This window comes from Pseudopipra pipra, chromosome 8 (genome assembly GCF_036250125.1).
Source record: "Pseudopipra pipra isolate bDixPip1 chromosome 8, bDixPip1.hap1, whole genome shotgun sequence".
Taxonomy (NCBI): domain Eukaryota; kingdom Metazoa; phylum Chordata; class Aves; order Passeriformes; family Pipridae; genus Pseudopipra; species Pseudopipra pipra.
In genome coordinates this window covers 4343791-4366837 of record NC_087556.1, presented here as the reverse complement: position 1 = coordinate 4366837, position 23047 = coordinate 4343791, and the positions used below count along the sequence as shown (strand labels likewise).

At 39.1% G+C, this 23047-nt stretch overlaps 1 protein-coding gene across 4 annotated transcripts; it reads right to left on the bottom strand.

The window, feature by feature from the left end:
• Positions 1 to 144: 144 nt before the first annotated feature.
• On the bottom strand, positions 145 to 22924 carry PBLD (phenazine biosynthesis like protein domain containing). 4 transcript variants are annotated; one of them, XM_064662302.1, is made up of 10 exons: positions 22381 to 22924; positions 19959 to 20058; positions 18956 to 19054; positions 18556 to 18665; positions 18358 to 18387; positions 17834 to 17922; positions 17165 to 17337; positions 15929 to 15991; positions 3334 to 3429; positions 178 to 298 (listed from the first exon to the last, which is right to left on the bottom strand). In XM_064662302.1, the coding sequence occupies exons 1-9, from the start codon at positions 22462 to 22464 to the stop codon at positions 3353 to 3355; spliced, it is 825 nt and encodes a 274-aa protein (XP_064518372.1). In that variant the 5' UTR covers positions 22465 to 22924; the 3' UTR covers positions 178 to 298; positions 3334 to 3352. The 4 variants fall into 4 exon arrangements, with proteins under 4 accessions (XP_064518375.1, XP_064518372.1, XP_064518371.1 ...); XM_064662305.1 differs by lacking the exon at positions 3334 to 3429 and having other exon boundaries at positions 145 to 298; positions 22381 to 22922; XM_064662301.1 differs by lacking the exons at positions 178 to 298; positions 3334 to 3429 and adding an exon at positions 10696 to 11244 and having other exon boundaries at positions 22381 to 22918.
• Positions 22925 to 23047: the final 123 nt, after the last annotated feature.

Here is a 23047-nt window from a genome sequence, read left to right as displayed (position 1 = left end):
AAAACCTCTAACAGGGTAAGTAGCAGCACAAATGATAAATTATTATCTTTTAATATACCACATACCTTAGTATTAGAAAGATGAAGTAGGTAGTTATGATAGCAGAAGGAAGTATAAACTCAGGATTCTTGTGTTCAACTCCAGATTCCAGAGAGAATAATGCTCCAGAGGTTATTTATCTCTTAGTCCTTCCTGACTTCCCTCTGTTGTGGCCCCTACATGTCCTCTGACTTTCTCAGGTGTCTCTCATCCAATTATCATCCTGCTCATTCCTCACATCCATGCATCACAGTCCTCTCTGGAAAATATATGGGGATCTTTGAGGCTACAGTGAGGTGAGTTCCCATGTTTTCCCCCCTGTGCACACTGCTCTCCATATAGATTTGGATGGTCCTTTTAACCTCAAACCAGAGATGTTTGTTCCAAAAGGATTCTGCAGTGATGGCAATAGCCAAAGCCCAGCAATTTATGAACCAGCATAGATGAACTAAGATGAATGCATTTGTTTTTAACACTTTACAAATGTAACTAAATTTAATGAGACCCTGACAGTGAAGCAACACCAGCACAATGAACAAAACCAAACCAAAAATCCTAAGCTTGCTGCAAAGAACTAAAACCTCTCAATAAGAAATCAGCTCAGTGTTCTTCCTTAATTGACATATATGGGTGGGCAATCTCAAGCAGAGGGTGTGATATATCTTACCTGCTGAACTGTCAGCCTTTTGCTGGAACAGGTGCTTGCCCAAACACTGGCAAGAGGGGCAATACCACAGCTACAGGTGTCAGTTCCCCACGATGACTTTGTGAAAAAACATTTTTTTTTTACATGGTAATAAGTGACTCTTAAGTTACTTATTTGCTATGCCATCAGAAGCACAAGAAACACATTAACATTAATGCAATCACTGTTAAAAGAACCCCTAATTTTAGCTGTTCTACATTACATTTTTATTGGTTTTAATTAGACAAAAAATATACCAGGACCATTCACAAGTTAGCCCTTAAAATCCACTTTTTTCCTTTGGAATTCAGAACAAAGCCTACAAAAATTCCTAAAACCAGCAACTGAACAGGTAACTGTGCTAAAAGACAGTTTGGAATTTCATTGTGGAACTAAATTACCTCCCTAGAAGGCTCTCCCTGGCTACCTGTCGAAGATCGTTAATTATCAATGTGTGAAATGACAACTCCTTTTTATTTTCTGATAAACCTTTTTCTTTTGATATGTGGGGATTGTCTCCCTGACACACAGAACTAAAGCTGTTCATACAGTATAGACAGACTCTTAGTATTGACAATGAATTTACTTTAGCAGAGCCTAGGGAAAAGACACCTGTTACAGGAGTGGAGCTTTCTGTTTACTCTCGAGAGGAGAAGAGAAAGGGAGATAGAAAAGGTGTGACGTGGTATCAAAGGAGAGAGAAATGTAAGACTGTGCTCCCACTGAGTTTCCCAGACACCTCATCAGAAAAACTCTTATTTAAAATAAAGCCAACAAACAAACTGCTTGCACATGCGGATTTTCATTGAGTAGCTTGACGTACTTTAAAAGTAAAAAAAAATTGCAGCATGTTACCTATTATATGAAAACTTTTCTCTATGATTTATAATTGTGAAAAAAATGCACTCCCTGAGTAAAAGCACCTTTTCTCTCCCAGTGACAAAAACAGCTAGTCCACCTCACTCCTATTGAGTTCTTTTTGCTCATATGACAACTGTCCATGGGACAGGACCAGTAATGGCCTCTATGAGCACTCATCTTGATTTTCTCCATTCTTTCCTACAGTGAAAGTCCCTGTCCATATTCTCTATCAAGAGGCATAAAGACCCTCAGAGTGAAGGTGACATCTTCCCTGCACCTGTAGCCACAGAAAACCAAGGAAACAGGAAAATGAGGGCTGCAACCCACTGGTGAGACACCATGACCTGTGTAAAGCTTCTCTTCCATAAAGACTTTGCAACCTGCAACTTGCTTCACTCAAAGTACAGAAATAATTCATGTGCAGGAAAATACAGGGCAGCTTATGTATGAAAATGAGTGTTGAAACTGTGGAAACTAGGAATACTTATTGACAAGTAGACAAAAAACAAAAGCCACTGAGAATGGTCCCATTTTGAGAAGTAGAAAAGTACACAAGAATCTCTGTGTTGGATAAAATATGATGTCTACTGTAATAAACCTGTAAAGACTTGAGTATATTTAATATTTGACCCTAAGTAATCTCACTGAATTGAATGGTAATCTGCTTACAATATTTAAGGTAAACATCAGCACCTGGAATTTCAGGGGAAAGAGGAAAAGCAATAAAGGGAAATGGGGAAAAAACAAGGGCCACAAGATGAGATATAAGCAGGGATACAGGCAGGAACAGAAAGTGAGAATCATAAAACAAGGGAAGGTTTCAAGTGGACTGAGCTGCAACAGTTGACAGTGGCTGGAACAAACAGTCCATAAGATTAGGAACTGTCTTTTTTTTTCTTCTCAAACCCTTTGACTCATTGTTGTAACATGAATAAGAGAATGTAATGCACTTTGGAAACGAATTACATCCATACAATCAATTTCCTATCCAATTAGGAAAAAGACTCTCAGAACTCCTCATCGCCCAAAAATGTAATTAATGCTACAGTTAACGTTGCTTGCCCAAAACAAAATCGTGTATAGGTTGTGCCATAGTTTATCAACTGAAATAAAAATACATGAAGCAACAATGGAGAGAGCAATGCCAAAGGATGCTGCAAGCTTTTTATAAAATAATTTCTCATTTCAGGAGGAGTTATTTTCTTGTGCAAACAGGCATAAAATTACTACCCGGTGCACTGCTTCTCATTGATTTCTACTTGGCACAGTTTGCCAGATGCTGTTTGGTCTAAGTGTCGCCTTGACCTCCGCTGGTGACGCTGGCCCCCTTTTGCTTTGTGGCCCGCTATTTTCCCAGCAGGGAGATCCCACCCCTCAAATAGTTCAGTTGCAACTTTTGCTAAAGGCTTGTAGGTTCCCCATATGTTGTAGCGGAGGGGACAGCCTGACTGGAATTAAGTCAGGAGTGGCGTCCAGCTCTGTGGCTGGAGCTGGCCCAGAGGAGATTAGAAATGCCCCAAAACTAATTAAATATTTTGTCTCCTGCTGGTAAACAAAGGCGAGCGAGGGCAAAAATACGAAATGCCTGATTTAACTGGGATCTGTAAGTAGCTTGACAACAGCAACCCTGAAGTCAGCGATGCATGATTTAAAAGCCCCTAATGGGTCAAAGCTGTTACACAAATTAGACTTCTGTTGATTATCCTTCACCTTATGTATTTGCAAAACTGTTACATAAATGTACTTACTATCAGTTCTCAGAGCGTTTCACAACAGCATTTCTGGAGTAAGAGCCATGCAGTCCAGATATTTATTTGGAAGCATTCTTAACCTTCTCTTTTGCACTAACAGAGAAAATAAATATAATAACCCAAGTAAATATGTACCAATAAGAAGCATCAGCATTTTCAGTAACACTTTCAAGGATCTGAACTGTCAAGTGCTGCTTCACAAAAATTAATAGAAGAATTATCTCATTTGATATCTAGTAACATTTTTTAAACATTGCCAGCTAATTACCTTTTCAAGGCACTTCTATTTAAATGAACATATATATAATACATATAGAATATATAATCAGTTATTTAAATGAAGAATAATATATATTTAATCAGCTAAATTATTTAAATAATGGATCTAATGCTTTTGATATATACAATTCAGATTTAACGTATACAGTTGTGTAAATTAAAAATCCACTCTCGTGGCATTTTAAATGCTGTGTGTATTTTAAAATACACTACTGCAGACTTAACTTCTTTCCTTTTAGAAATGTGTCATAGCTACCATGTAAATATTCCACGAATATGTTTTAGAATGCTAAGTGAAGAAATGTCCTACAAAAATCCTGTCATGAAATAAAATGAGAATTCTAATTTGATGTTCTGTATACTAATTTTCTATACATGCTTAGCTTCATATGCTTCTGCAATCCTACTGCAGTTAAGGGGACTAATCCAGTGTCCAAAGACAAAAATAGCTGTTTGGTTGTCCAGGACCTCAGTGCAAAATGCTGTCAGTGTGAACTAAAAGTGACTTGTTAATGAAAGCAGAGTATTCACCTCTTCAGGGAGGGCCTGTGTTCAATCTTTATATTTTCCATAAGTCCACTTTTACTTGTAGGTTTTTTTTAAATCTTTACAATAAGGTTATCTTTATTTGCTGAAATTTGAAACAGTGAAAAATGGCAAGTATCAAATATATGAGTAAAAGAAAAGGAAACCTTAAAACCAATTGATACATATATATACATATAAACACCGGCAAAAAATAAATATAGATCTCATTTCATTTTCATAGTATTTTACAATTAGATTTTTACTTTATAATTCAGCTGTTCTGCAAATTAAGTAATCCTGACTCAGTCTGAGTATAGCAAGGGCTGATGTTGCAATTAATGCCTTCCAAAGGAACCAGGAACTCCTGTAGCTCTCTCGGTCTGTCCCTGCCCAGACAGCTGAGAGCCCACGATCACACACATATTCCACATCTGCTCCTTTGTCCAAGTGGACAGCAGGACGCCACAAAGGTTTCCTCCATCCAAAGAAAGGCAATTCTAAAAGATTAAGATGCTCCAGATAGGCACATGGTAACATTTGATGGTTTGGATGTTCAGATCCCCCAAGTGCCCCATTTCCAACCAATAACGAATTGGATGTGACGGGTGTATTCTAAAAGCTACTGGTAAAGCCAGTTGTGAATAAAGGAACACTTAATGTCATGATTGCTAATATAGCAACAATAATGCTGGCTTTAGAATGCACAAAGGACAACATTTCCCACTAGGTACGTGAGAATAAAATGTGAGAAGCCATGACTAGAAAAGCAAAAATCTCACTTCACCCAATATATATAGCAAAAGGACTGAACGTCTGATATCAAAAAGCTTGTTGGTTGGGGTTTTTTTCTCCCATGAAGCTAGTTGTTTCTTTTAATTCCTTATTTTTTTCAGGATTTCATTTCTTGAATGTCAGCATTCTGTTGGATTTTCAAGTTTTCTTTTGAATTATACAAACTCAAGGATGGGAAAGTTTTCTCAGACTTAATTATTATAGTGGAAATTTCAAATTAAGAACTTCAATAATTTTTACAGAAATATATTCAGCCACAAGAAAACAGGTTTCCTTGTTTCCACACAAAATAAATGACACAATCATCCTTATTTAATTGCATACATTGTGGTTTATGTCATCAACTACTCATGGACTTTAATTCCTAATGCAAAAAATGCAGGAAGGCAACTCTATTTCTGTTGCAGCTGGCCTTGTTCACATACAGTTGAAAAGTAAAAAGGTATGTACTACTTTTTTTTCCTTACAGCTTAAAAAATAGTGTCTGAGCACAGTAATATTGATATTTATGTAATTCAGGCTCAATGAAAAATGTGCTTTGAACAAGGTGCTATCAGTTTAAAGAACTAGGGACGGTTTTAAAGTCACCAGGAAAACTTCCTGTCCAAGTTCTATAGCATCAAAAACAAACAAAAAGCCCCAAAGTTTTAAGGCCATGAACTGGTAACACAGAATATATTTTCAACAGAAAATTCCCAGATATTTTACCACAGAATATGATAGATTTTTCCATATGCTTACATTTTTATATTAAATCTGGACATTGTTCTCCTATACCTAAATCACAAAGCATCAGCACAGATTGCTTTGTGGAATGCTACTGTCTGTAGTGTATGTTGAGGGCCACCAGATTAGATGATGGCCTTATGAAATGCAGAAAAGACCATCAAAATACCTAATAATTCAAGACAGTGATGCAATAAGAGTCTGAAACTAGGAAGAATTCTGGCAAACTGCATGCAGATTCATTTCCCCTATTCTCTAAATCTTTAGCAAAAGCATCTTTCTTCTTTGAGGTGAATGGAAAGCCTTTAATGTATCTCAGGCATTCACAGAATAAAGAAGCTGTAAAAGGCAAAGTGATCCACGAAGAGGAAACAAACCCAAATATTTTATTGGCATCACTGAAGTGCAAAATGTACAACCGTAACACTCTGTCCTCCTCTGAATTTTGAGGAGCATGGCTGACAAAACAGGAACGTGTGTGACTGCACAAGGAACACGAGCTTGTCTCTATTTCTTTCAGCAAGGTTATTTTCTAGAAAGGCTGTTCATGTTTTCTCCCCCAAAGCAAACAGGTCTCGATACATTGCACAAGGCCTTTGCACAGGTACAACTGGAAGAAGCACGTAGGCAAATTTCTTCTAGTTAAGAGAAGACTGGCAAAATCAGTCTCAGGTCTCAGGAAGAGTGTAAGATAACTGAAAACAGTGGAGGAGGGAAAACAAATGTACAGAACTTGTGATCTCTCTTACTTTTCCTTGGCTGGCAGGAAAGGCTAACAAAAGCAATGAATTCATATTGTACTGTTTTAAGGATAAAGATCCCGCTTTCTTTTCATTCATCTCAAAATCCTGGGGCATTGTACAACTTAATCAACCCTCTCAATCAGAGAATGAAGCAAAGATTACACCTCCTGAAGTATAATTCCCTTTGGAGCTCTTCCTAGAACTGACTGTACTATATTTCAGTTGGTGCTAGTGCTTGATAAGACAATCGAATCCTTTGTTAAGAACTTCCAAAAGGAAACAGAGGCACCAATTAATTGGTATTCTGACTGGAACTAATTCAAAGGTGTCTTCTAGTACCTTGGGATACAGTGTGTTCTGCTTTGGAGAGAACCAATCAGTCAGAGATTGATGAAGGGGTGATGAGGTCAGGTTTGCAAATATAGAACCATCTGCACAGTCTCCTGGGTTGGTACCTGCAACACAGTAATTTACCGGAGCAGGTGTTTCCTTTTAATATACATTTTTTTTCTGCTGAAATTGTAACTTTATTGAGAAAGTGCCTGCAGTTTGTTATTAAGAGGGTACTTCTTTTATTATTGCTATTAACTATTAACTGCTGAAAGGTTTCTGAAAGTTGTAATACCCACACTCGTTAAAAACACAGGTAAGAAAAGAGGCTATGATGTTAAATATTGAACTCAATCTGACACATCTTCAGAAAGCTGCTACACACAAACATAACGAAGTCTAAAAGGCTGTTTTTAAAACAGAATTATTTCATTCAGAAAGAAGCAGTTTCTTCCTGAATATGGGTGACTGAAATTATCATAGTCATTAAGATCATGATTTATTTCTGTTTACAGACATAAATAATTATGGAGGAAGGAGGCTTTCTGAAACAAAAGAAATATTCAAGAATTCCAGCTGGAATCTCCCACCTGACTTGAGCTTTGCAGGACGCATAATCTGATAAGTCCCCTCTGCTTTGGATCCAACGCACAGAGGAAGGTCAGCAGATAATATATTTAACTCAAACTCAGGTTCCTGGCTTTGCTGCACCTCATACTCTGCTCCAGCTCTACTATAGTCCACACAATCTCTTCTCTGGCCAAACATCTCTCGACCCAACTCCCAGATCCTAGGAACTGTCTTTGCATCATTAACTTCAACTGGGGGCAAACACTGAGGGTGTTCCCTTAAGGTGGTCACGTTCCACAAGTCTCTGCAGGGGCATTACACCTCCTGCTCCTCACAAACCTAATTCCACAAACATTCTTGAGAATGTTCCTTGGGTTTGCCTAAGATATTTTATTGACCCTGTAATTCTTAACAGGACAAAAATAACATATGGGAAAGTAGTTTCTTGGTTTGAGTGTACCACCAAAAAAAGTCACAGAACGCTGCAAAGTGAATAAAACTTCAGCCTACATGAATCACAACATTAAAACCCAGGGAATGTCCTTCTTTGCCACTCAGTGAGGCAAAAACACAAGTCAAATTGAACCTCTCACTAAAGAAACCAAGAGAGTTAGAAATGTTTGTTTTTTCATATGCTACTTTAGACATTAAATCTAAATGTCTTAGTCTAAAACCAACTCGCAGGAAAAAAACCCAGACACACTTCTAACTATCTGGTCATATACTGGATTTTGTTATTGCACTTTCCTCTTCTTTTGAATTTTGTTAATTATGGTTTGGGGTAAATTTTAGGAAATAAAAGGACAGTGACTCAGCAACTGAGGAAAAAACCCTTGTTCTGTGTTTTTGTTTAAGTCTGGTAATTAAAGACAGATTTACTCCTCTAGGGGAAAAAAACAGATGTCAGAATCAAACTGCTTAATTGGCAGATTTTTCAGTTTTTAATTGAACTAGTTTAATTTTTACCTGATCAGGCATCACCCTTAATTCTAATTTAGGAGTTTGATTTTTTTTTACTTCTGGGAAGGTCCCCTCTGTTCCCGGCGTGTTCCTCTGTCACTCTGATGAACACATCTCTGATGAGACAAAGAAATCCTTACTTTCCCAGAAATAACTGCCTCATCTGTTGCTAATTTCCCTTCCATCTCTTATGGAACACATGGTTCCTTTCTATGACCTCTTGCTGTGTGCACATTCATGAAATCTTTTCTTTCCTCTTCTTGCAAAATTTTCCAAATTTAGTAACAACTTTTTAATGTATGTTTTCCGCCTATTCTCATCTACATAACTTAAAAACAAATGCAAAGTATTATCATGAATCCTTTAAGCAAATCTTTTAAGTGGCTTACTGAATAAAAAAAGTCTTCCCATTTTCTTTTCATCCCTTTTAGCTCTACATTCATTTCCAAAGCAACAAACTTGTATGGTTTCTGTTGCTCGGTATTTTTTTATTATTTTGCCTCATTTCTCATGTTCTTCCTGACCCCTACATGAGCTGTGCCTCTGCGAAGTAAAATAAGCAAATGTGCATTTCAATTGTCACGTCTGGGCTGTTGGATCTGGCCTGTAACTTCTGTTGGACACTCCCATGATAAATAACACTCAAAAGCAGAGCAATTTTTGGAATTGTATTTGCCGTCGATAATTTGCTCTTGGTTCAACACATCTCGATGCCCCAAGTCTTAATTAAGAGAGCAGCACAAAACAATTCTGCAAATCCTCTCCAACAGAACCACTAAACAAATCCTTCCCATAAAAACACGAAACAAGGCCACACGAATTCTAAATAATCTCATTTGAAGTTTGCACAACCTATTTTTTGCACTGGGAAAGACGGAACTTGTCACAACAATTAATTTCCTCTACTACTGACTGAAAATGTGCAATATATTAAAATAAGTCTTGGTGAATAATTAGGATCACGAGGTCAACTACACAGTATTTCAAGAGAATAAAGTTGCTACTGAGAAAATGAGTACTCTTTTTCTTGCCACTCTCAGCAGCCTTGCTTGTTTTGCATATGGCTTGCATGTTTAATTAGCAATCTTTCTGTAAGTGTCTGCAATTAGACAATGATGATTAATAAAATAACTCCTTTAAAGCTCCATTTAGGCAGCAGAACTGCACAATAAGGTATAATTAATTCATCATTAATAAATCATGGCTGGTTAATTAATCTGTTGATTACAAACACATTACTGTATAGCCTCCCACCTGAGCTCTGGTGATTTTTCTATCGTGAAAAGAAATAGAGACAAAGTAGTAGTAAACTATAAAAAAAAAACGCTTTAAGCAGCAAAGATATTGGTTTAGTCAGGAAATTTAGATAATAAGTATCTTTAAAATTTATGGGCCTTGTTCATCATTAGTCCTCGTAGAGTAAAAAAATAATAATTGAACCGTCTATGTGTTAAATGTGGATGGGTGAACAACAACTGGCCCTTTAGTACATTTATATTCTTAAAGAAGGGATTTTTTTTCCCAAAGCATCTCAGATTATAGGCCAGATTGAGCCTTTGCACAAACCACAAGCAGAACAAGCTTGCAGCATTGCTGCTCAAGGAGACCCATGTCACCAGGCAGGAAGTGACCAGTTTGATTTGTGAGAAGGTGAGGCCAAGGATAAACCTGCCACTGCAGCAGGGCTGCAGAGCTGCCTGTGTTTGATGTGTGATGATGACTCCATGTTTATAAATAATATTTCAGGTCCGTGAACTTCAGCAAGACTGAGTACAGAAGAATGGGCATTTCCATTTGGAGACTCCTTTTGCTTGCCACCTAGCCCTTGACCTCAATAGTGCATTTAAATCACATTATTGGTATGTTCTGTGTAGCTACAGGATATAGAGACTTGTCTCCAGGTACTTGGACTTCAGCAAGATATAAGTGATAAGCTATGATAAAATTCAAAATAACTGGAAATAAGGGAACTTGGCACAACTAAGTTCCTCATTATTTGTAACAGGCTGACATCCAGCTGTTCCCACATTATGAAAATGCCTCTGAGTTCAAAACACTTCATTCTCAAATACTGCAAAGAGAAAGAACTAAGGCTAAAGCTTAGGACAGAGGTGACTTGAAAGAGACAGCAGAGTTTCAGCTGGAGAAAGTGAAACAGTTCAATATTCCTAATAAATCCAGTGAAAGACCATGTCGTGGTGACAAAATCTGAAGCAGCACTTTAGGAAGAAAATTCTTCCAGAAAGGGTATCTACTCTTCCAGGAGCAAACCTTCAGTCTTTGAGAAGTAACTGACATTGCTGTAACCAATAAAGTTTCCTTTCAGAGTTCAATCAGCTTTATGTGCATCTCTACGTCAATCTCAGCACTATGAGCAACTGCAATACCATTCATCTCTGAAAAATGCTGTTCATAAAAGAGAACCACAAGGCACATTTCTCAACCATTTGTATTTTTTCACATTTCAATTCAAGTAAATTAATGAACATGACTGTCATTTTAATATATGGCAGAGAAAATACATGTTTCAAAGAAAGGAACTCAGATGTCACAGAAAATTCTGAATCTGGGAAAATTCTGAATCTGACATCAATCAGAGATGTCTACAGTTCAATCCAAGAAGCAGAAAAACAAAACAGCTGCCCTTGAACATACTCTGAGGTCAGCGTATACATGAAGTGGCAAGATTAAGAGGGAAGAAAACAATAGCAAGGATCTTTAAGATCAGAAGATTTTTCAAGCCATTTTTAAAAGGGACTACAAGGAATCAAAGACTTCTGAGAACAGGGGGATTCACTGCCTAGAGCTGAGAGAAAATCAGCATAACAGGAGTTCCGTGAAGGTGTGGGAGATTAGTGCCAGCTCCTTCAGAAAGTCAGGGTTCCTTTTAACACCACAGCACTTTGCCCTGCAATGTCCACCCTCCCGTCGCTGCGCAGGCAAATCTTCAACTCCCCTCCACGGCGGGAACACTGAAAGGCTGAAGGGAAACAAGAACCCACAGTTAAAAAACTAGTGTGGAGCACAAAGCACTTAAAAATCCAGGAAAAACTCCAGCAAATGAGCCTTCTGTCTGCAGAAAGCAAACACTGCACCAGGGACAGGCTTTAGGGATGAAGATCAGCTGGGCTCTATTTCCAACTGGAACTTGGCTCCTGAGTCTCACAAACCTGCTCCTGAACACCAGCTGGGAAGCTGCTGTGCTGCAGCCAACTGAAGCCTTGAGTTCTCCCTCCCTGGGATACACTTTCTGCAGGTCAGAAGGAAGAACACCAAGCATTATCTCCAGGAGAATGAAGAACCATTTTCCTGGCACTGAACAGCTCAAGCTGATAGGACAGTCAAAGAAGGAATGAGGCTGAGGGGGAAATAAGCTCATGCAGGCAGTGGAAAAAGTCTACAAAGAAACATCACTGCTGCTTCAGCTGTCACAAACTGACACCAAGTTCATCCAAAGACAGGAACAGACATTGATTTATAGAATCCTGAATATATAGTTTAATACAACTGGATCAACTTGAAGTAGAAACAGCCTTGTAACTAATTACAGAACTAAGCTTTTGCCTGAACTGTTCAGTCATACACAGGTGGGATGATAATGTTCACCTCCCTGTGGAGTCTGTAGCTGGTTTCAGCAGCCCCATTTCAGTTCAGATGGCACTGAGAAAAGGTCTGAGTTTCACGCAGTGTTGCTTTTGTAAAAGGCTGTAAATGGATGAAGAGGCTTTAATGTCCACTCTCCTTACTCAAGGAATTTCCAACTGCTACAGGAGTTGTTCAAAGCTCAAGGGCACATTTTCCCTCTCAACCCCACTATTATAAGAAGGGTAATTGCATTCAGACCCTTGCAGAGCACAGGCTTCAACAGATGGCAGGTGTGCTGGACACTTTCAAACTGTTTCTGAGCCACTGCTGATAAGAAAGCTCCTCTTGGCTCAGGTTGGTGAATTGTCAGACAAAGCAGACACTCTAAGAGCAGAAACAGAACCTATCTAAAGATTGATATTAATACTTTCTGTTCTTTTCCATTTATAGAGCCTCAGGTTATTGTTTTTAAGTTGTCAGAACATCATCTAGGAATGAGTATTGCTTCCACTAAATATTATCGACTCTTAAAGATTCAAGCCATGATAAATTTGATCAATTGGTATTGCCAGGTCTGAAGGTCCCTCAAGAGAGCACATTTAAATAAAAGAGATTATTTCAAATCTTCAGAGGTTGGCTGGGTGGTTTCTTTCTTCTTTAATTGTTCAAGCAGTACTGGCTGTTTCATGGCAGAATTACTGAGGTTGTTTTCATATTGGTCCATCTCATTTTATTTTTAAAGAAACTTCCAAAGTGGAAGAAAACCAAAAAATAACCCACAAAAGGAAGGTTTAGCCAAGCTTATACGAAAATAATACTTGATCTATTCTTTCTCTCCCACAGAAGCACTGATATTTCACACTAGGTCTGAGAGCAACTAGGCCTGCAGGGCACATTTCAGTAACCAGAGGTTTTCATTTAACAGCAATGCCTCTGGAGAGAGTCTCTGATGTGCACTCACCTTTAGATCACAAAGTTACTGCATGTCCATTCCACGTTTACTAGGAAAGCCTCATACTACACGGAGATTTTCTACATATTTTCAATAAAAATAAGTATGTCCACTTGTAACAACAATATATAGCAGCTAAATTCACAGTGCCCTGAACTGCTCTGTGATTAACCTGAGACAGAAAAGTTTAGGAGCAGGCACAAGGCCTGTGAAATGGAGTGTGCTGATCTCACAGAATCACCCCCTGCACTCCCAACTCAGCCACTGGCCTTGTACTGGCAGTATCCTGTTGTTGTGAGGAGCTTCTCAGCAGCCTACACGGAGCTAAATGACCACTGCTTAGAGAATTTAAGGACTAAGGGATTGTCTTCATGATCTCCTCATAATGACATCCACTCAGGAACAAGTGCCACTCTTGTAATAATATCTATTCTAAGAAATCACTGCTATTTTGGTTGGATTTCTAAACCACATAAAGGAAGGAGGAAAGGAGCACTTGTTCCTCAGCTTACATGAAGTTAAGATCTCCAAGACTTTTTTTCATTCTAAGAAAGAAGGTGGATAAATCTGGTGATTGATGCAGGGAAACACCTTTGGCAGAAATGTTACACCTGTGCATAAATCTGATGTTGCCAATCTGTATGTTGAGATTACTTGGAAAGGATGAAAGCTGTGATTACAACTCTGCAAAACTCTTGACTTCATGAGAATTCAAATTAGCAAAAACGTAAATGCAGGCAGATTTACTGGACCTTCATGAAGCAACCTCTTCTGGGGTTTTTTTGTTTAGTTGTTGTTGTTATTGGTGGTGGTGGTTTTTGTTTGGTTTCTCCCCCCCAAAAAAAACAACCCTGAAATGCTATAAAGCTGTTCTGTACCAGGAATGAATCAGAGAAGTTAAAGGCAGTAACAAGAACCAAATTTCCCCACAAATTAACACAGTTGTCTGAAGTAAACAGGTACAGCAAGATTCCTCGAGCTTCCCCTGAGATTAAAAATTGTCCTGGATAAGCCTCTTTTCATCACAGCAATTTGGGAAGCCCTCTTTAATCTCTTTGGTGATATGGAATTCCTTATGCATGTTTACAAATGTTACCTTAGAAATGTGAAAACCATGTGAAGGGCTGGATACACAGACAGCTGCTATACACTGCACTCATTACCAACTGCCAAATCTGTATATCTGAGATCATAGTTTTTAAATATTGCAGAGACTCCTCAAATGAAAGACAGGCAAGGACTGATACTGAACCTTGATTTAGCCAGCAGCTTAAATTCAGGTACATGTACACAGTTTCAAGAAAGATCATAAAGTATTTCACCTGGAAAATTCTCTTTGTACTTGATGGGGGTGGTTGTTGTTTGACAACTTAGTCGAATAAAAGTAGGAAGAGAATCCAAAGACAGGAAATTACATCTGATGCTTCAGCAGGGCTGCAGCTGACCTCCTCCTAGAGGTCACCATAGCCAGAGAAATCTGACAATACATTTATATTATTTCATATGTAATCTGTTTGGGAACTAACAGATTCTTCATTTGATGGAAGAAATTCTTCCTTTCTTCTCGCAATATAAAGTATCAGATATTACAGAAGTTGCCACGAAGGTTTCTAAAAAGTCAGAAGGTGCCCTTACTTACTAATATTTGGTGATGTGGAATCTCCTTGAATGCCAGCCATCTTTTCCAAATAATCTCACTAGGAACAGAATTCTCCCTAGTACTGCCTGTTACCCCTCAGCCACATGCATGCAAGGAAAAGAGCTTCCTCATAAACACAGTCGAGACCACGTGTTAATCAGACATCAGATTAACTTGTTGTATTTAAATCTGGTCTGTATGATCTGTACCACAGAAGAAGCTTGAGGACATATTTGCATGCAAGATGAGAAAAACCCAAACCTATCTTGTGGAAAGACAGGACTTTTTTTGTGCTGAAGCCATTAGAGAAGCTGATGACAGTATCAATTGCCTTTGCTGCTTGAGATAGTTTCTTTAAAAGGGGATCCAGGCAGGGGATGAGGGAATTTTGTATTGCTTCTCTTGTTCTTCTGTTCTCTGGCAAAGCACTACAAACATGAGAAGCAAAGGGTCACCCAATCCCTCTTTATCTAGCATTGTCATATATTAACAGTTTCTCTCAGGTCTTTTTCCTTGAGTTTCTTGCTTTACAACAAATATGTGGTCTATAAAGCACATCCCCTTGACTGAAAGAATACCAATAAATCTTTTCTTTGTTTTAAGAGGTCCAGTCATCTCAAATTCGTTCAAGATTTAATCATTTAAAAGTAAGCCTGCATGTAAAATCACAAATAAATAAAATCTGCTCATGCCCATGTACCATCTCCCCACTCTTACATATTTAAGGTCAGTCACGTTCTTTCTCTTCCTGTAATCTAAGAGACTACTATTTCTTATCTCCTGCCTGGCTACCACATAAAAGTTCATAATCATGAGCAAAACTATCTTCATACCTAAATGCATAGATAAAAAGTTGGTATTAAAAACACACTATCTCTTCTTACCTAGCCATAACAACAATACCTACTCTAAACCCTAGGTTTCCTAAATAAGTCACTGAAAGGATAGATCTGGAGCAACTCTCAAGAAAATTCCAACATTGACCAGAAATTATATGAGGTGTTTTGGTCTCAGTATACATGAGGGGAAAGGAAAACACTGCTCAAAGTGTACTGGAAAGTACACATGGTTAATGAAAATACTGATACCTCCTTCCAATACCCAACATGGAAACCAGAAAGACCAAACAGGAAAGTAAAATCCAATCAAAACATGTAAACAGCATCACCTGAGTTTCACCAGCTTCACCTGTGATAAAAGGTCAGAAGAACTAAAATTCAAAAGCTGAAGTCAAAAACTCTCTGCAGAGAGTTATGATCCACAAACCGACACTTCCAACTCCCTGTGGGCAGGATGTGCCATGGTGGTGGGTAGGAAAGAAAGCAATTTATCAAAGATTACCTCACATGCAAAATATTACATCATGTTCTACTCATACTGAGAAAATAGAAAGTTATTCTGCAGTGACTTGTAGTGACACAACCTTGTCTTTTCTAGTGAGCAGATTTACATAAAAGGGCAGCTTTGCAATAAAACAGTTTCTCTTACCAAGCATTTCTTTCTTCCCCAGTTGCTCTGACCAGTAGCTGCTTAAAACAGCATGAGCAGATCCTTAAAAGAAATTGAGAAAAAAAGTACAGAATTAAATTATAATCACTATTTTATAGAGCAAGCACAGGCAAAATGCAAATGTCATACATCAAGTGCCACGTGTGCCTAAGGCAAAAAGAAAACCAACTACGAGTTTGCACAGCAGACAGAACTTAAGGCTTTATAATGGCCATTATTTACAATAAAGCAGTATTACTTCCTTATCCTCTGGCTTCAATGGAAATTTTGCTTAGCTGAGGGCTTCAGCATTAGCCACAACTGGCAGGAACAACAAATAGTACCAATTATGATACTTGAGCCAAAGTACTCACTTGTTTACCAAAAGTGAAGTTTCCTAGTAACAGAATCTCCAAATACTATATTCAAAATCTTACTCATCTAAACATGATGTTATTCAATGAAACATGAGTAGCTACCCATCCAATACCTGAATAAGCTCTTGGATATTTTTTAAAAGTAGCAACAGGTGGATAGTAGTCACCATGTAAAACAAAACTATTTCCTCTCCTTGGGAGTTTTTTCAGTCTTAAATGCTGTTGACTGTCAGGATGTAACTCAAGGAGATCTTCAAGGTCTCACCACAGCTTCTGAAAACTAACAGAACAATTTCTTGTTTCCTGACCAATAGCTTAAAAAACTTAGGATGACTTCTCAGATTCATGGCTAGAAATGCTGCTTCAGTCTACATTAACAGCTGGGGCAAAGACACTGCTGAAAACCCCACTCTGAAGTAACTACTGTTATCAAGGCTCAAGGACACCAGGCCTTACTAACAAATTGTCAAAAGAGAAACAGAATACAAAACCATAACACTGTTAACAGTACACTTGGGCAACACAACAAAAAGATTTCTTTCTATAAAGGAAAGGACACTACGAGATGGGAGAAGAGCAACAGTGAGCTATAACAAGCCTAGAAAAACCTCAGTCATTTAGAATCTGAAAAAGACACAGGAATGTCTGGCCTAACAACAGCAAGAAGCTGACTGGATTTTTGCTGAATAAATTGTCATCGGTCATGAAAGTTTTCAGTTTAGTGAGCACACTCCTGCTGTCCATATAAAACAGGAAGTTATAAGAGACACTAAAGAACAAAAACAGATTCACGACGTTTAATATGAACCTTTTGATTGAACTGAAACAAAAGGAAGAGTTGCTTATCTCACACACACACCTGTAACAGGGTCCTCCAAAACTCCATACCAAGGTGCAAAATATCTGGAGTAAAAATCATGGCCTTTCCCACTGGAATTTCCCTTAAGAGTGAGTATGAGTCCTTTCACTTTTCCCGTCTTTTCAGCTGACAAAAAGCTTTGTGCACTCACTTTCAGTTCTTCCAACACAGACCTTGAACAGAATTATAATAATTACAATATACAGCTGAGTCATACTTGAATTAACAATGGAATTCAGCTCTATGAGATTCACAAATGCTTTGGAAGAATTTGAATTGGAATTTTCTCTATAAAGCACGTGTAAGCAGATTACAGTCCATTGGAAGAAAGAATCCTCGGCACTCTGACAACGTGCTCTGAACTGAAGTAGAACTCCTAACTTCCTGCCAGGGTACTGGAGCATTTTAGACTCGGATGGAAGGGGAAAATACACCATCATTAAAACTGTTTCCTACACCTCCTTTTCTTCAAAACAGATTTCAGATTGATCTTACTCACCTTTGCAGATTCAAACTAGAAGATAAAATAACTATTAATACAAGAAATTAGAGTTTTTAATCTCCACCTGATTTAAAACTAGATAAGAGAGCTTAGTACATAAGGAAGAGAGATTACACAAGCCAACCCAATTTCTGCACTCTTGAATTATGAAAAAAAATTTTAGACACCTTTCATAAGTATCACTGAGGCAGACTAACAGGTTTTTTGTGTCAGGAGAGTAACGGACATCTTGAACAATCATGTCACCAACTGCTGCCTGGTGGAAAACATAAAGGAGACAAAGGAAAACATCACCACTTGAATATGAAATACTGTTTCCTTAACATTTTTGTGGAACACACTGCCTGCTACAACAGTCCCTATGCAAGGTCTCTCATACTAGAGGGTTCTCTAGTACAGGCAAGCAAGACAAGCAAAGGCACTCGTGAATGGATCTGGGTGGGTGGTAAGAAATCCAGGACTTAGAAGAGGTCAAGGACACTCCATTCAATGGTAGTGGGAGACAGGTTCAACTGCAGCATTTTGGAGAATTCCATTTCCTGACCTACTGAGTCCTGACTCAGACCTTGGAAGTTTGGTGTTTCAAGTTCAGGAGTACAACAAGCAGGGCCTTGTTGCCATTTCAACATACAAAAGTAAGTAGAGCTATTACAAATGTTCTTCTAAGACAACATATAGATTCAATTTTTACCTTTATTAATTCTTCTACTTCCTCAAGTACCTGAAGAAGGGGAAAAAAAAAGGCACTGTAAAAAATAAAATATATATATGTATGTATTTATGCAATATAGACACAGATATATTACATACACATAAAACATCAACATACACATACAAACATCAACACACATTTCCCTGAAAGCCTGTCAGGAATAACACTTTGACTGACCTGAGGATGGGCTGTATAAAGTGGCAGGTCCAGGACAATGTGATCTTTCACTTGTCTGGCTTTTAATTCCCCGCTCAGTGTCACAAATGTGAGAACTGGATTTGTATTTTCTAGAGAGAGAACATTGTAATGTTATCAAACATAAGAATTTGAATTCAAATTATTACAGCTCTTGGAGTAGCTCAGTATATTCAGAAAAAGTTAATTATGCAGGTGTAGCCATCAGATCACAGCCTTATAATGACAGAGCAGTTGTACAAGACAACACCTACGGTATCTCCACATGTGTCCTCTAAATGTTATGAATACTTAATTCCCTTTGTTGTAGAAAATGAAGATCTTAGTCAGAAGTAAATTTTCTAAAATGTTTATATATAAAATATCCAGTTTGTAAGCATACTTTGTATGTGAAACAACACAGCAGCCGATGCCAGGGTAGCGTGACCACAGAGAGGAACTTCATTGGCTGGGGTGAACCACCTGAGTCCAAAGCAGGAACCTGGAAAAGAAAGTTTATGTGCTGTTAGGAGGTGGAAGAGTCTATTTCTTCATTTGATCTCAACACTTTACACAGAGTGGTGATGTTTCAGTTAAACAAAATGCACGTTATAAGCAGTCTTGGTCCTAAACACACTTTTAGAAACCCATTTGGCACTGATTTCTGGCACAGCTTTCACTTTTTAGTCAGCTCAGCAACTGGACCCTACTACTAACAAGAAGAGCTACTTTGATACAGGAGCAAAGGATGTGCAGAGCCAAAGGATGCTCTAGAACTGCCTCCAGCCTGGGAACCAGGCACATCCCTGAGAGGTGGAACTGGCACCTCTGGTGCTGCTGGGGAGCCTGAAACCAGGGACATCCGAGATGTCACTGGTAAGAACAAACCCAACAAACTGTGACAGCCTCAACTCGTAACTTATCCCCCAAGAAGGTGAAAAATAGTCTGGGAAAAGGGGAAAACAAACTGAGAAAGTAAGAATCAGTAACTGCCACTGGTTGTTCTAACTGAAAGAACAGGAAATCAGCCCGGAAAAATAAAAACTGGTCTGAGAGAACTGAAAACACCATCACCTATTGGCTGTTTCAGGTGAAAAGTGGAACTTAACAGCATCTGTTGGCTTCTTGAAGTGGTGGCGTTCTCTTATGTCTCTGAGATACAAAAATCCCTTAATTTTTACCCAAAATGTATAGAACTTTGAGGACTCCAAGAAATGCACAGATTTTTCCTTTTTCCTAAACACGTCTTATTTAGAAGATAAGCCTCTGTGTCCTTGTGTATTATGGAATTCTACAAAGGCATGGTCGTGATCCCTATACATCTGCAGGCTGGTTTGCCCTTTAGGGGTTAAGTGTCTTCCTATTCCCTTGTTAGATATTTTGGGCAGTAAACAGAACCAACTCACTTTTGGTAAAGTCATCTCCAGGGTGCAGCTTTCTGATGAAAGCTGTTTCTGAAAGATTCATTTCTGTTGCGATTTTTTGGTGCAAACCTTCATCCAACTCCTAATGATGAAACAACAAATCCAATTAAAAGGAGGCCAAAAAATGCAGAATCAATCTTTCTGTCAAATACAGTTATTTCATTTTCTATTATTAATAAAACATAGATTCAGCTACAGTTCAAAATATTTTGTGAGATTAAAAAAATCTTTAAGCATAAAACTGGGATAACAATCCAACCAACCATTGTGATACATGGGAATTTCTAATATTTGTCCTCTTAGTTCACAAATTCTCAGACTACATGGAAAAATAAATCACCTAAAAAACTAAACTCAGCCTTTCCAGAAACACAAATCTGATTTTTTAAGTTGTAACTAAAGTCACACTGAGAAGTCATTATTAACATAATCTAAAATTCACTACAACTTTCTTTTTATAACTCTGAAATATCCCTGCCACCCAGAGCTCTGTAGTGATGGAATGCCCAAGGTGGCTCATCAGTCCTCAGGGCCATGCCCTCCCCAACACTCCTTAAAGAACAATACACTGAGTCAGTGGGACCTGAGAAGAGAGAAACTGGAAAAAAAAAAAAAAAACAACAGAAAAGCTGGAGCTCACTAAGTGCCCCTCCATCTAAACCAGTGAACACTGATCTCAAGATACACGAGCCCCACAGAGTGTAGAACATTCTACCTGGCCCTTGTCCCATCGCTTTCCCCACAGTTCTGCTGATTGCCCAGGTTTGAGAGTCTGATCCTTAAAATACTGAGACTCAAATGAAACAAAGGTCTAAGGGGACCTGATCAGGTTCAGCCTCTGAGAGATAAAAATCTGCCCTCCGAACTTTGATTATTTCCTTTAATAAGTAATCCTTTTTAGCCAATAATCCCATACCACATATACAAAACAATTATTAATGTGTACAATGACCTCTTCTTGCAGATTAAATTCTACACAACTAAACAACATTTTAACATTTTAGAGTAACAAGCACCTCTCCTTTATTCCAGAAGAACAGTTCTGTAATTTACAGTTACAGTAAAGATCCTAAAGCAAAACAAAGACCAACAAAAATGTTGTTAAAAATAACATTTTTAATAATATAGAATTTTATTGAAATACTGCCATCCTGTGGCACCTCTGAAACACAGAAAGGGCTGGTTTTGCCATTCTTGCATTACTCCCGATTTTTTCAGTAAAGCACCTGACAAGACACTGAAGGGAAGAGAGTAGTTTTGCTGCTGGCTGCACCATGCTTCTTGAAGCTTAGAATAAAATGTTAAAGTAGGATCTCAGCTTTAACTTGGACACTAAAACCTCTACCTGCAGGAACTGCAGAAAAAACTTTATACGACCACATTCCACAGGCACCGTGCAAGTAAATTGTCCTCACAATATCTTAGTGTAATAAAGTAAAATTAATATAAAAACACAGTCAGAAGCTCACAGTTTTAAACCAGAGATCACTCTGAGAGTATTTAGATTTTAGGGGGCCAAAAATACCTGTGAAGTAAGATGTTCTCAAGTCATAGCTTTAGCTGCCCTGGTGAGTAGGCAATGTTGTATGAAATGTAGGTAGACACAGGAACATCCAGAAAGGATTTGTATCATCAGTACAAGCTGTTGCCATTGACTATTCAACATATATTTTCCTATTTACAATTTCCATCAGGAATTACTACACAAATAATACAAGGGCTATAAACTTCTACTTCCCATTTAATAATTACTTTTAGTAGAAATCAGTTCCAATTAGTACCAACTGTTCACAACACCTGATGAGGAGGGTAACTGCCGACAATTGAACCAAAACTACCAACTTTGAAGCAATAAAAACGGGCTCTTTAAACTCGACTAAAGATGAACCTAACACATTAATGATGGAAGACTAAGATCCAGGTCTATACTCCCCGTCTTCCTTTAAACAAAAAAAATTAAAAACAAAAAAATGGAGAAAACCTACATCAAAAACCACAGTTCAATCCTTCAGTCAAAAACTACTGAGTACTGATTCTGTGTTACAGCTCTACTTTTCAGAGATTTCATTCTGAATCCTTCTTAATCCTTCAGAATCATTCTTAAGAAATTAAGCCATTTCTTTTTGACTTAACTCAGAATAATCCAGTATATTACTTAAAAGAATACTTTAAGAAGCCCACAAAAAATACAAAGGGTGTCTCGTGTGACATCGTTCTGATGCAAAAGGCACCCCTGTGCTAATTCCTCTCTGTTCCGGAGCAACAGCAAACAACCCTCGCGAGCAGCGCTCCCCAGGGAAGGAAGCAAAGTCTAACGCAGTGCTGAGTACTCAGGCCAAGCCCAGAATGGCAAATGTCATTGCAGGACCTCAAGACACACTTGTTTGGGGCTTTTGTCACTTACATTTTCAAGCAGACAAACTGCCGCGGGATTTCCAGAAAACGGCCGGTTTGTAAAGGCATCAACCGTAAAAACCGGGATTTGCATTGTCCTTTGAGCCTGTTCAGCCGCAGGCTGTGCCCGGCAGGGGACTTTCTAACCTTCTCTACCCCAAACGACAGCAGAGCTCCAAGTTAATGTTTCCCTGAGGGCAGGAGGAGCCAGAGGGTCCACCCGTCACTTCCGAGCGCCGGCCCGGCCCGAGCCTCCCTGCACGGCCCCGGCGCTCTGCACTGGTGTTTTAAATTAAAACACAGAGTTCAGCCTCCCTCTGGCCCCGCTCGCCACCAGCTCCTGAACGCCCCCACGGGCTCTCCCAGCACAGCGCCCGGCCCGGCGCGTCCCCCAGTGAGTAAGGCGGGACCCCGCCGGGCTCCGGCGGTGCCGCGGGCAGCCATTGCGTCCGGCCACCCTGGGCAGCCTCCCTGCCAGGGCTGTGCCGGGGCCGCGGGGCGCCCAGAGCGAGACCCGCGCTCCAAGGCCCGACCGGAGGCGATGGCGGCGTGAGGCGGTGGCCGGGCCGCGCGCGCTCCCGCGGGGCGCCAAAGCGCACACGCGCGCCCCCCGGCGGCATCGGCGGCCGAAGGACCAAGCGGGGACCGCCCCCCCGCCTTCTCCTCCGAACCGCGCA

What these genes read in the sequence shown, in the direction of transcription:
- PBLD (XM_064662301.1), bottom strand. Translation starts at nt 22,464, where the DNA reads ATGCAAATCCCGGTTTTTACGGTTGATGCCTTTACAAACCGGCCGTTT. An exon ending in TTTATACAGCCCATCCTCAG is followed by an intron (nt 18,388 to 18,555) that starts GTCAGTCAAAGT and finishes CCCCTTCTTCAG; the next exon opens with GTACTTGAGGAAGTAGAAGA. An exon ending in CTCAGTGATACTTATGAAAG is followed by an intron (nt 17,338 to 17,833) that starts GTGTCTAAAATT and finishes ATTCTGTTCAAG; the next exon opens with GTCTGTGTTGGAAGAACTGA.